This window comes from Echinops telfairi, unplaced genomic scaffold (assembly GCF_000313985.2).
Source record: "Echinops telfairi isolate 266 unplaced genomic scaffold, ASM31398v2 ScPeMD7_7458;HRSCAF=8496, whole genome shotgun sequence".
In the NCBI taxonomy this organism is placed as follows: Eukaryota; Metazoa; Chordata; class Mammalia; order Afrosoricida; family Tenrecidae; genus Echinops; species Echinops telfairi.
In genome coordinates, this window is record NW_022111358.1 from 26,973,154 (window position 1) to 26,985,287 (window position 12,134).

Consider the following 12,134-nt stretch of genomic DNA (forward strand, 5'->3'; position numbering starts at 1 on the left):
AGTCCCAGGCACAGGGGCAGGTGTCTCTGAAGAGCCCGATGGCTTGAGCTCTCTGGGGCGGGGCCTGATGGGGGCACCGTCCCCCACAGCTGGACACGGTGCATGGGAGATGACTGCTGCCTCACCTCCTGGGCACATCCGTAGGCCAGCCACTCTTGGCGGTAGCGGTCAAAGCCACTGGAGCATCTGCAGGGGGACCAAAAGGTCAGAGAGAGGATGGAGCAGGACAGAGACGCAGCCCCTTCATTTCACCCCGCTCAGACTCACACCCAGGTGACAGCTTCCGGATGGTGGGGACGGTTAACCTCCCAGCCAAGCTCCCCAAAGTCACGAGACGTGCCCCTGGTGTACCCCCAACTCCCTCTGTTCACTCCTCCCCCCCAGGAGATGTTTTTGTTTTCACGTGTCCACTTTCCCTTGGTCCCAAGCCCCCTTTGACTTTGCGCGAAGGTGTGGAGAACCCGAGGAATTCATGTCGTCTTCAGGATAGGATGTGTCCCTTCACACCGTATCATTTGATCTCCCTTTTGACCTGTGCTGACAAGCTGAGCCAAGGCAGACCCACAGCAGAGGCCCTGCCCTTCTCCCAGCCTCATCGAGTTGAGCTAGGCCCACGGCGGCTGGCCTCCCTCTCCCTCTAGCTCCTCCCTGGCACAGGGTGAAATCTTATGCCAATTCGAGGGTTTGTTCTCATCTGACCCATTTTGAGGTTCTTGTGGCCCGGCACTGTGTGGGCGCTGAGTCATGGGGTGGCAGCCAGCCCCAGGGTCCCAGCGCTCACTCGTCGGAGGTCTCCTGGCAGAGGCCGGCATCCTCAAACTTGGACAGGCATGAGGGGACCACTTTAAAAAGAAGCCAGGGCTTCATGTACAGGAGGGCTGAGGTGGGGCCCCAGGGGATCCCGGGATGCTGGCACCTCTGCGGCCATGCTAGAACAATCCTGCTCCAGGTACAACTCCGATGCCCCATGCGTTTCCTCCGAAGCTGGAAGCTTTGTCGCCTTCACGCAAAGGGTCCCGAGGGCTTTGCCGAAATGCTGCTCTGCGTGATGATGGAGTTTCACCGGGAACAGTTCTAACAGTGAGCAGCCTCGCCCACCTTTCCCAGGACCGCATGACCTCCACTCATTTCAAGGGGAAACAAAGGAAGGCCCTTAGGTTATGGATAAAAGCGCAGCTGGGGGGTGGTGGCTTGACTTGGGCCCCCTCCCCTCCTGGCCCAGCGCTGTGCCCCGGGGCTGGGCAGGCAGCTGGGAGAAGCAGGGCTTCTTTCTGTCTCTGCACCAGGAGCTTGGGAAGGCGCAAAGGCAACGCTGACAGCGCACACGAGGCTGCAGGAGAACGCGGAGACACTGTCACGTGGCAATTTGCAAGACTGTCTGAAAAGCTCCTGGCATTCAGCAGGCTCCCCGCTCTCATGAGGACCCTGGTCCCCAAATGAAACCTTTTCCCCTCCTGCCATTTATTTATCTTGGCTGAGAGAACAGAGCAGGAAATCTGCCTCATCTGTGAGGACGTGCTTGCAGACAAGGCGGGGCAGATGGGTCGGATTTCAGAAAGTTATCCCTGAACTTGAATCTCACCCAGGGTTGTCTCTCTGGCCCATACCCAGCGAGGGAGCTTCCCACAACTTTCCATGGACGCCTGCAATTTCCACGGTCTCTCCTTTCAGGAAACCCGGATGGCAGCCTGGGACTCTCACCCGTGGTGTGGCAGAAGGTCTTTGATTCATATGCTGTCGCTAAGACCAGGTTCTCATACTTCTGTGCCCATGAGGCGCCATGGTCAAGGCAGGGAGCTAGGGCGGGGTTCCCAATGAGGTTTTGATGTACAGGGTTTGGAGGGGGACCCAGGAGCCCACAGCTCTGAGAATCCATGCCCTGTGGAGAGGCCTCCCTCCTCCTGGGATGCAAGCATTTTCCAGAAGCCTGGTGGTAGGTTCATGCCTCAGGGAGAAGTGCAGTTCTGTGGCAGTCTGGTCTTAAGGGTCAGGCTGGCACTGGCCAGAGATGCCCTGGGCCCAGCCAAGAGGCTGAGGCAGGGAGTAGGACTGTGGGAAGCAGAGGGCAAGCCAGGCACTAACCTTTGGAGGACATGGCACCAGCTGCAGTTGAAGGTCAGGTCTGAGGACACACAGGTGCCACAGCTCTGATGCTGCAGGCAGGCTGTGAGAGAGAAAGCAGTGGACCCTCACTGCCAGGACCTGGGCACTACTCTCCCACACACACTTGCCCCCCCCCACACACACACACACACACACACACACAGCCGGTCAGGCACCTTGCAGGGTGCGGGGTTTCCTTGCTGAGCAGAAAAGATGGACGCCCTGCCCAGGTGGAGCTGCAGTCTCATGGAGAACCCGTCTCCAGGGACACACAGAAAGCACACAAGGGACAGGAGACTGAAAAAGCAGAACCCCACAGGGGTCCGAAGGGCAGTGAGGGCTGCAGGCTGATGGTCTCAGGCCTCTGGGGGAGAGGACGTTTGGGCAAAGACCACGGGGGGTGGGGTGGGGCGGGGCGGGAGCCCGAAGCAAGCCCTGTCACTCAGGAAGGAGAAGTCCAGACTGAAGGGACCCTTGTGCACAGGTTGGGGGAGGTGCGAATCCAGGGGGATGCTCAACCTGTAGAGTGGAAGCAGGGAGAGGGAGGGCATGGTAGGAAGGAAGGAGGAGTCCTCTGAGGCCCAGCTTGGGCAGCACCAGGTGGAAGGGCACCAGGGAGGGGGAGCAGATTATTCAAGGGGGCATGAACCGAGAGGTTCAAAGGAGTAGGGAGTGGTGGGGGGAGGGGGAGCAGATGCTAAGAGCTGTTGACTTGTCATCAAATGCCGCTCATGGAGGTGAACAAGGAGGACCTCTGCCCACGCATGTTCCTGCAAGGAGAGCCAGGACGAGCAGGAAAGCGGTCACTCATTCAGGAAGCTTCACGCACATGGCTTCTACTGGGGGCGAGTGTCCTTCCATACAGCTAGGCCACAGTCCCTTAATTAGGGAGCCCATGCCATGGACCCCAGCGAGGGTGCAGTCCCTGGCTGTTGGTGGTGCTGCGTCCATTGGTTTGAGACCCTGGAAGGGTGGACGGGGAGCTGTGGGCAGCAAAGACACACAGGGCCTGCCTTGAATCGGAGCACCCTGACTGTCCCTGGTGGATCCCGGGAGCCTAGAATGGTGCCCAGTGCATGGCAGGCCTTGGCAAATGTTTACAGGACGGGTGGACAGATGTTCTTATTAGCTGCACTTTGCAGAGGAGGAAGCTGAGGCTGGGAGAGAGGAATAGAGCGGAGAGGGCCTGGTCTCTTGTGAAGGCAGCTTTCTCTGATCTCTTAGCCTGAAGGTCTTTCTGTGGGTTCTCCTCTGGGCCAAATCCCACCCTCGACCCAGGTCACCTCCTCACAGGAGGGCCACGAGGTGTGATGGCTTGGGGGTCACACATCCGTACTGGAGGAGAAGCCGTTGCAATAGCCTAACTCCTCCCTTCCCAGCCCCAACCCTCTAGCCCCCAGCCGTCCCTCTGGACCCCCCATGATAAGGGGGAAGAGCCTGGGGAACGTACACAGAGGTTTCCTCTGGACAGAGCCAGCTGGCCTCCAGGGGTTCAGATCACCACCTTCATAGAATGGGCCTCCCCTCCCCAGCCAGCCGCACCCACAACCCAGTCTTTCCTGGTGATCCCAGCTAAATCAGTCTTTAGAAAAAGCCCCCGGGGCCAGCCTAAAGCCCTTGATCTCTATTTCTTGTCCGCATTTCAGTGCCGAGCCGCACCTGCAGAGCGACCCAGAAATGCAGTCCCAGGAGGTTTTGATTCCTTCCCGGGACTCCTGCCCAGCAGTTAGCCCTGCCCTTGGGTGCCCTTGCTCCTGAATTCGGTTGGAGGACTTCCTGGGACTCGAGCTGTGCTCTCGTCTGTCCTTGAAGAACCCCCGATTCTCAGGCCTCTTGTCTAATAGGAGGGGGGACTAGGTGGGTGGGGGAGTTCTGACCTGCACAGATGTGCCAGCCCTTCGACCCCACGGTGTCTGCGTCCATTCTCTTTTCCAGGGAAGAGACCACGGACACGTCCACAGGCCTGGTGGTCCTTGGCTGAGATGCAGTCTGGCGTTTCAGAACGTCTTCCCCCTCGCTGTCTACCCCCCAGAACCGCCACCTCACCGCCCCCAGAGAGACAGGGAGAAGGCCAAGGCTTCAGAGGGAGGGATGCATGGGCACATGGGGCGGGAGGTGAAATGAAAGTCCGCTTTGAAAGGACCAGAATGGGGTCATCCTCCTTTCCTTCTCTCCCCAGCTTCTCGGACCACATCCCAAAGAGCCCTCACCTGGATGCTACAGGGTCCACGCTAGCCAGAAGGAGGGGACAACCCGGGAGTCTTCGAAGGCTGCTGGCGGCTAGCTCCTCTCACCGCCTCCTGCCCAAGGATTCGAATGGCCTTCCCCTCCCCCGCTTCTTAAAACCCAAACCCACTGACATCGGCCCATTCTGGCTCAGCAGGCAGAGCAGACCTGCTCGCGAGGGAAATCCGAGACTGTAATAAATCTTTACGGCAGCAAAACGCCGCCTTTTTCTCCGTCCTTGAGAAAGGTCGGCCGTTCGAACCCACCAGCCATTCTGCGGGAGAAAGGTGAGGCTTTTTACTCCCATCGAGATTGACAGCTGCGGAAACCTGAACGGAGCCTGCTCTCCAGTCCCGAGGGGCACGATGAGTCCGAGTCAACCTGACAAGGGCTTGACAGCAGGGATTTTCTGACCGCAGTTAAGTTGCCCGGTGCTTAGCCCACTGCACCACCAGATGTCCCTTAGGCAACAAGCTGAAGGAATGGTTCGGCACCTGGACTACTATTCTAGGGGCCCCAGAGTGATACCTAGCCTGGGTTTCAATGAAGTATCAATAAAAAGAGCGATATTCACTGCCACCGAGTGAATTTCCACTCACCGGCGTTGACGCCTCCTCTCTCTCCGGCAGAATAGCTGGCGGGTTTCCCTGAGGCCAGCAGCCTAACTCATCACCACTCCAGCCCAGGGCTCCAGCCACGGACCAAGCACATGCCACCTCACGCTACCCCCAGGCCTAGGATGAGTCACAATCAGAGCTGCTGTCTGTGTTCCCAACCCAGCCACTGCCTCCCATACTTCTAACCTTTTCTTCCTCTGGGGGACGGTGTTGGGGACCCATCTCACCGCAGAGAGCTGGCCACCCAGAGACCCAGAGGCTGCGCCCACACAAGGAGCAGGGGCAGGTGTGATGTCCCAGCTCCTTCCAGGATGGCAGAAGGCCCCGTCGGTGGAACGACTCCTACTCACTTGGCAACGGGGTGAACTCCACAGCCGATGTGCTAGTGACTCTGCGGGGGTCCAGCTCCACGCGGTGGTATTCAAAGATGGTCCTTCGCCGAGATTCTGAAACAGAGGCAAGGCCTGATACCAGAGGCAACTCGTGCCCAGGGGGCTTTGAGGCTTGTCCCCAGAGCCTGACAGATGGGGCAAGAGATGACAGCAGCCACCGAGGGCAGCAAGTCAAGCCCTCACCCTGGGTCAATGGTGCTGAAGCTGCAGAGCAGCAGGCCAGGCCAGCGGGGGTAGGAGAGCAGTGCTTGACGCAGGTTAGACTGTCCACCGCAGAGGCCTGGCTGCTCCTGCGTCAGGACACAGGAGGCCCGAGCTCCCAAGTGTCCACCCTGTCCTTCCCTTGGCGCATACTGTTCGAGCACCCTCCCTCCTTGTCTAACGCATCGTTTCAGATTCAGCTCATGGTCGGCTCCCTTGGCCAGCTCTCTCCTCCTGCCCCGAGGCGAGAGGCCCTCACCCACCGTTCTCCCCATGGAGTGCAGACATTAGGGCCAGTCTGGAGGGTGGATGATGAACGAGGAGCACCTGGGCCAGCCCGAACATGGCCCGGCTGACCTCAGAGCACCTCGACCCTCCTGGGCAGAGGCCCAAGCAAGGTTCAGGATCTGGTTGAAGTCCTGCTTTGGTCCCTATACCAGGAGCCCTGGTGACATGGTGGGTGCACACCACAAAGTCAGCAGTTAGAAACCACCAGCCGCTCCTCGGGAGCAAGACAGGGCTTTCGGAAACCCACAGAAGCAGTTCCACCCTGTCCCGAAGGGCCACCCTGTCCCGAAGGGCCGCACTGACTCCTTGGCAGGGAGTTTGGGGCTTCAGTGTTGCTCCCTACAGGGACTTCCTACAGGACCGCCGCCGCCGGGTCAGGGGGCCCAAGTCCAGATTCCAGTTCTGCTCCTGACATTCTGGGTACCTGTGGGCAAGTTACTGGGCCTGGGTTCTGGGAAACTCAGCCTGTGAAGTGAAGAGACAGGAACACCTGTCGTGACATCCTGGGGAGGAAAGCTGGCCGTGTAGAAAGGCCTCTGCTACAGCAGCAACCCACGGACCCAGCACAGCTGCTGTCAGACCACCTGTGTGACCTGAGATGAGATTTAAATTCTGTGCCCTCCATCCCCAAGTGGTCAGATTATACTCCATGAATACAGTGTGTGTGTGTGTGTGTGTGTGTGTGTGTGTGCAGGCCCAGGCGCCAGCGCTCAGCGCAGCTCCAGAAAGTCAGTCCCTGAAAACTGCAGCCAGTTGTCTGCGGATGAATGTTCCACAACAGGCTCAGGAGGGGAGATGGAGCGCCCCGATCTGCAGCATCTGCCAATTTCTGTGATGTGAACCCTTCCTGTAACCGCCGGGAGTTACTGCTCGCGGAGCGGGGAGAGATGCACCCCCTTGTCACGGCTGTGTGCTGTAGTTGTGCTTCGGACGAGGGTCCAAAGTCAGCATTTACATCTTTTCCCTTTAAAAATAAGTCACTGCACCCACCTCCCTAGGACACAACAACTGTGCTGCTTATTCTCCCAAGCCCGGCGTCTGAGAGAGACGAGCCCCAGACATCACGGTCGTTGTCAGATGGCCATGGGCTACGGTGGGCTCAGGGAGGAGAGAATCCTCAGTCACAGGCTGAGGCAGCGAGGCACACGGAGTCCCTGCACACACATGGACACACAGCCCGGTGATAGGAGAGAAGCCCCCAGCCAAGGCGGGTGGCGGGTGGGGGCTGACACAGATCACAGTGAAGGAGGGCAACGGTTCACGGCTCGCCTGCCCAGAAAGGGTGCCGATGTTCACAAAGCAGAAAGGCCGGCGTGTACTGCCAGAGGCCTCCTTGTGGGACAGACACACCAAGGCTCTGAGGAGGTGGCCTGGGCCCTTAAGGAGCTGGTCAGTGTGGGAGGTCTAGGTGGGGAGTGGGCCTGTCCCAACTTCTCATCTCCCCTTCTAGAAAAAAAGTCAGCCCTTTTGGCACCAAAACCGAATAAACTGAAAACCACACTCACGGGCATTGAGCCCGTCCAACTCCCACTGACCGCCCAGGCCGGGGCAGACCTGCCCTGTGGTTTTCCAAGACTGCGACTCTTTGGGGAGCAGAAAGCCTCTTCTTTCTCCCTCAGAGCAGCTGGTGGTTTCAAAGTGCTGACCTTGCGGTATCAGCCCAAAGCTAGCCCACTAGGCCACCAAGACAGAACAGGAGGAAAAGTAAGCGTGGGGCCGCCCCAGGCCACCCATTTTGTGCTTTCCAAGGTGCTGGAGGCTACGGAGTCTAGACTCGAATGTAATCCTCCTTCTTCCATCGGCAAAGCTTTTAAGGAAGTTTCTCAGCCAAACATCCAAAGATGTCTCCTTGAAGCCATCTCGCACCATCCACCCTTAGAAGCATGGGCCCGGCCCCAGCACCCTGTGCAACGTCTAAGGCCCACCCTCCCTCTGCCATGCTGGTCACCCAGCGGTGAGCACCCCAAAGGCAGAGTCTGCCCCTGGCAGGAACAGGTTCTCAGGAAATGACTGCAGGAACGAGCTACACAAACTCCTGAAAGCCTCGGTGACTTATAACTTCTGTCCACCTCGCAATAGAAGAACACCCTTTCCTTCCAGCCCACCACAGATCAGGGCCTTCTGCAAACAGGCACAGAGCGCCAAGCTGGCCTGTCCTTCATGAGCAGAGAGAGCTGGTCTCCTTGCCAGAAGGCTTGGGAGAGATTGGGGTTGGGTCAGAGTTGGGGCATCAACAGAGAGAAAGACTTGTCAAGAGACCCCAGAAACCTCAGTCCAAAATCCTGGCCCGGGTTTCTAGACTTGGGGATGGGGTGGATCAAGGGGTAGGTGATGAGCCTAGAAAGGTCAGTTAGGCCCAGCAGTTAGGGCCAGAATTGGACTTAGCCTCGGAGGCAACGCAGGGTCTCGGAATGCCATGATTGGACCCGATTTAGAAAGAGCAGCCCAGAGGGTTGGGCGGTAGAAGGCAGGGTAAGGAAAGGCAGGAGCCCCAGGACAGCCTCTGGAGTTGGGCCCCGGCTCTCACCCGCAGCGGTTGGGCCTAACCCCTCAGCCCCCAGCGTGGGAGTCTGAGCATCCAGCTGCTCCCAGGATAGAGAGACCAAGCGCATGTCTCCTTCCCTAGCCTCACTGAGCACTCGCACGCGCTGCCGCCTGGATGTTGTTTCAGGTGGGATGTGCTTCCGCCCTGACCCCTCTCTACCCAGCCTTGCTCTAAAGTAGTCTTTCATTCCAGAATCACAGAGGCACTTCGGCTACAGACACTCCCCGGGGAGCTGACTTCCTCCCACTCACCCTCATCCTATGGCTCGATCCAGCCCACAGGCCTGGGAGAGGGACACAGAGGGAGCAGGCTCCTGGAGGAACCCCCAGGGGTGAGGGAGAGTGGAATGAAGGCACCAAGGAGTCGCCTGCCATCTCCGAGATCCAACTGACAGAAGCATCTCCAAAGGTTAGGTAGGGAACTCAGGGGTGGGTAAGGTTGTGAGTTCCTGTTGATGGGGGAGGAGCAACTCAGAGGAGGAGGGAGAGAAGAGGAAGATGGTACAATGCTGAGGCCGGCACCCTGTCACTGGGTGGCACACACGGAAACGGTGCAGCAGGGTGTGATCTGCAGTGTGGATTCTAAAGAGTGATCTGAAATCAACATCCAACGGGACTGTCCTACACAGCACCCAGGGCTGGGGAGGTTGGAGCGGGATGTATACAAAGGGCTGTCGGGTTTGAGGGCGCTGGAGAGGAGAGAATTCTTCCCTCGGCAGGGTCAGATGAAGCCCAGCGGGACAGGGGACCCAGGGAACCAAACTGAGCCAACCGGGGTTGAAGCCCCCCCAATGGAACCGGGGGGCCGAACCCAAGCAACCCGGCCCAACGCCCAAAAAGCCTGCCCCCTTACTCACAACACTCGGAAAGTGAAAAACCAAACGCACTGCCATCAAGTCGCTTCCAACTCACAGCAACCCTACAGGACAGGGTAGAACTGTCACGGTGACTTTTATGGGAGGAGAGAGCCTCGTCTCTCTCCCCAGGAGCCACTGGAGGTCTCGAACTGCTGACCTCAAGGTGAGTAACTCAACCCGTAACCACTACGCCACCAGGGCTCCCCTCGTGGTTGGGAAAAAGATCCAGTAAAATCCCAACTCTCCTCCACCCATCCATCCTCTCCCTCTACCACCATTCCCCTAAGAGCTCTGGGTCCCACCGGGCACCCACCTGGCATGTCCGGGGAAGGGTTGAGGATCATGAAGGCATCTGACAGGCCGGCTTTGACTGGGTGCTCGGAGCCGCTCATCTCCAGGACAGACATGGGGATCTGCAGGGAGAGGCCGCTTCGTCTAGCCCCCAAAACGCCCCCAGGCCAGCCCAGGTCTCCCCTCTGAAACCCAGACCACCTGCCCACTTGCATCTCTCAGGGGACTCAACAAACGCACGGCGCCAGCCTGAACCCCACATCTCCCCCATACCACCGCCCAGCGCATTTCCCTCCCCTTTTCCCATCTCAGTGGCGGCTGCTTCCACCCTGGGGTCACCCCAGCCCCCCCCACCCCCACCCAATACATCTCCAAGCCTGGTGCACGAGCCAAAGTGACTTCCAAATCTGAGTTTCCTACTGTCCAGCCCCACCGGCCCCACATCCTTTCCAAGCTCCTGTGACTTCTCTCCTGACCTCAGCCAGGGCCTCAGCATCTCCCAGCTCTCTGAGCGCCCCCACTCTGAAGCCAGAGTGACCCTTGTCAAAGATGCTTCTGACTGTGTCCCTGTGACCCACCCTGATTAGCTGGAACCAAAGAGTGACTTCCTGTGGCTCTCAGGGCCCGCCCTGCCAGGGGAGCTGCCCTCACTACCTGCCTCTGAAGTTTCAGCTCCGACTTGTCTCTCACTGGCTCCCCGGTCAGTGCCTTAGGCCAGGCAAGCTCTGGCCTGCCTCAGGACCTTTGCTTATCCTAGTCCCGCTTCCTGGGACACAGTAGTCCCCCCTCCAGGCTGCACAGTCTGGGGAGAGGCCCTCCTGGCACCAGGCATTTCGGCTTCAGAGCACTTGAACCCTGGCCAGTGTACAAGGGCAAGTAAAAAAAAAAAGCAAAATGTGCAACCCAATCACAGAAACCTTGACTGAGCGAAAACATCAAAATGTGAAGCTATTGTGTCTGGGCACGTCCTTCCTCCAGGTCTGCGCACTTCTGAAGGTGGTCTGTTTCTCTGATCTGTGCTCCAAGATGCAGACCCCTTCAAAACGGCGGTGGGGGCCTCCTCGGGGACTCCACTTGAGTGCCTTTGAAATGTTCTTAGAGTTTGGGGAACAACACACAGAGAAGCCAGTGTTGTAGAGGGGCTGGGGAAGGTTTCCCAACCCTGTTCTGGTGGGACAGCCCCTACTACCGTAGATGAATAGATGAATGGACAGGTGCGTCATCCTTGGCACAACTTCCCCGACCTTTTTCTCATCATCACAGTTTGCGGTGTTCTTAACACTTCTCCATCATAAGCCCCAGTGAGTGTCCTTTGTCCTTGGAGAAAATCTATCAAGGTGACCTCTTGGAGCCTCCAAAACCCAGTCACCATTACCTTCTGAGTTGACCTCGCTGACTTGAATTTTAGGGGCCCACAGAACCACTTGGAAGCATTGCTTTGCTGGGACCTTTGGTGGAAGGCCCCCTAACAAGGCGTAGGCCTGTGTGTAACACAGAGGCCTTGTCTGCAGCCATCCGCTGATCAGAGCGACGTGTCTCGCCCCGATGGGTTTGGGATAAACCCACAGGGGTAGGAGCGGGACCAGAGCGGCCAGGCTTTCTGCCTTCCTTTGTCCAACCAGCCTGTAAGCTCCGCCACCGCAGAGCCCACCACTTCCAGAGCCCCGGCTCAGGCTGCTTCCCTCCAAATCCCTGCTGGATGAAAGGAAGGCTCCGCAGGGCCCCTCACCTCTTTGTAGCCAAAGACAATACGGCCATCCCGATGTAGAGCCGCCTGAAACGTGAACGTGCCCCTGTCCTCCCAGCCTTGGAGGTAGACGTGGTCCCACTGGACGATGAAGACAGTCCCTGGGGAGAAGGGCAGAGACCTGGCTGCAAAGGGAGGTGGTGCGGGGAGCAGGGCCCTGCAGAGGTGAGGACCTGTGTGAACGGGCTCCAGGCTGGCTCCCTGCAGGGGACAGGGCCAGCCTGCAGTGTGACCGGAGGCAGGGGCTGAGCAGCGTGAGCCTGGCTCCCAGAGTGGGACCAGAAGCAGGTCTTGTTTCACCCCCCAGGCCCTGTGCCTGCCTGCTTCTTACCTCCTGTCCTCGCCTGACCCCTAGACAGGACAAGGAGGAGAAACGAGGAGGTGTCTAGTCTCCCTTGGTTGGGGAAGCGAGGGGGTAAAAGACTTCCGGGTCTAGTTCACCCCCACCAAGAGCCTCCTCGGAGCCTGCACGGCAGCAGGCCTTCTTGCCCCCCTCTCACAAATGAGGCGACTAAGCAGCAAAACATGGGGACCTGCCTGGATGCCGTGTGACCGTGAGCAAACCTCTTGCCCTCTCTGCACCTTGGGCTCCTCCCAAGGGGCTACGTCAAGGGAACCCTGGGGCTGAGGGACTCCGCTCTGGTCTCACCGTTGTCAAAGTACGCAACCGTGGAGTTGTCTGAGTAGCCAGGGTTGAAGTTGGCCATCAGCGGGGCCACGTACTGAGTGGCTGTGAGCATCCGGTGGATGACGTCCCCCATGAAGATGAAACCTGGGTGGGGACAGGGCAGAGAAGTCACCAGAGATGGCCCACGGGGCTGCTCTCTCAGATCTTTCCCATCCGGGTTGATAAAAAGCCCCCAGTGCC

At 58.6% G+C, this 12,134-nt stretch overlaps 1 protein-coding gene across 1 annotated transcript in view; it reads right to left on the minus strand.

Moving 5' to 3' along the window:
• PLXDC1 (plexin domain containing 1) overlaps positions 1–12,134 on the minus strand; it is a 61,505-nt gene that overhangs the window by 13,681 nt on the left and 35,690 nt on the right. The window contains exons 5-10 of the mRNA XM_004707107.2: positions 11,916–12,038; positions 11,249–11,367; positions 9,542–9,641; positions 5,297–5,392; positions 2,083–2,164; positions 126–186 (exon numbers count right to left, since the gene is read on the minus strand). Coding sequence (XP_004707164.1) covers positions 126–186; positions 2,083–2,164; positions 5,297–5,392; positions 9,542–9,641; positions 11,249–11,367; positions 11,916–12,038 — 581 coding nt within the window. The remainder of the gene's footprint in view (positions 1–125; positions 187–2,082; positions 2,165–5,296; positions 5,393–9,541; positions 9,642–11,248; positions 11,368–11,915; positions 12,039–12,134) is intronic.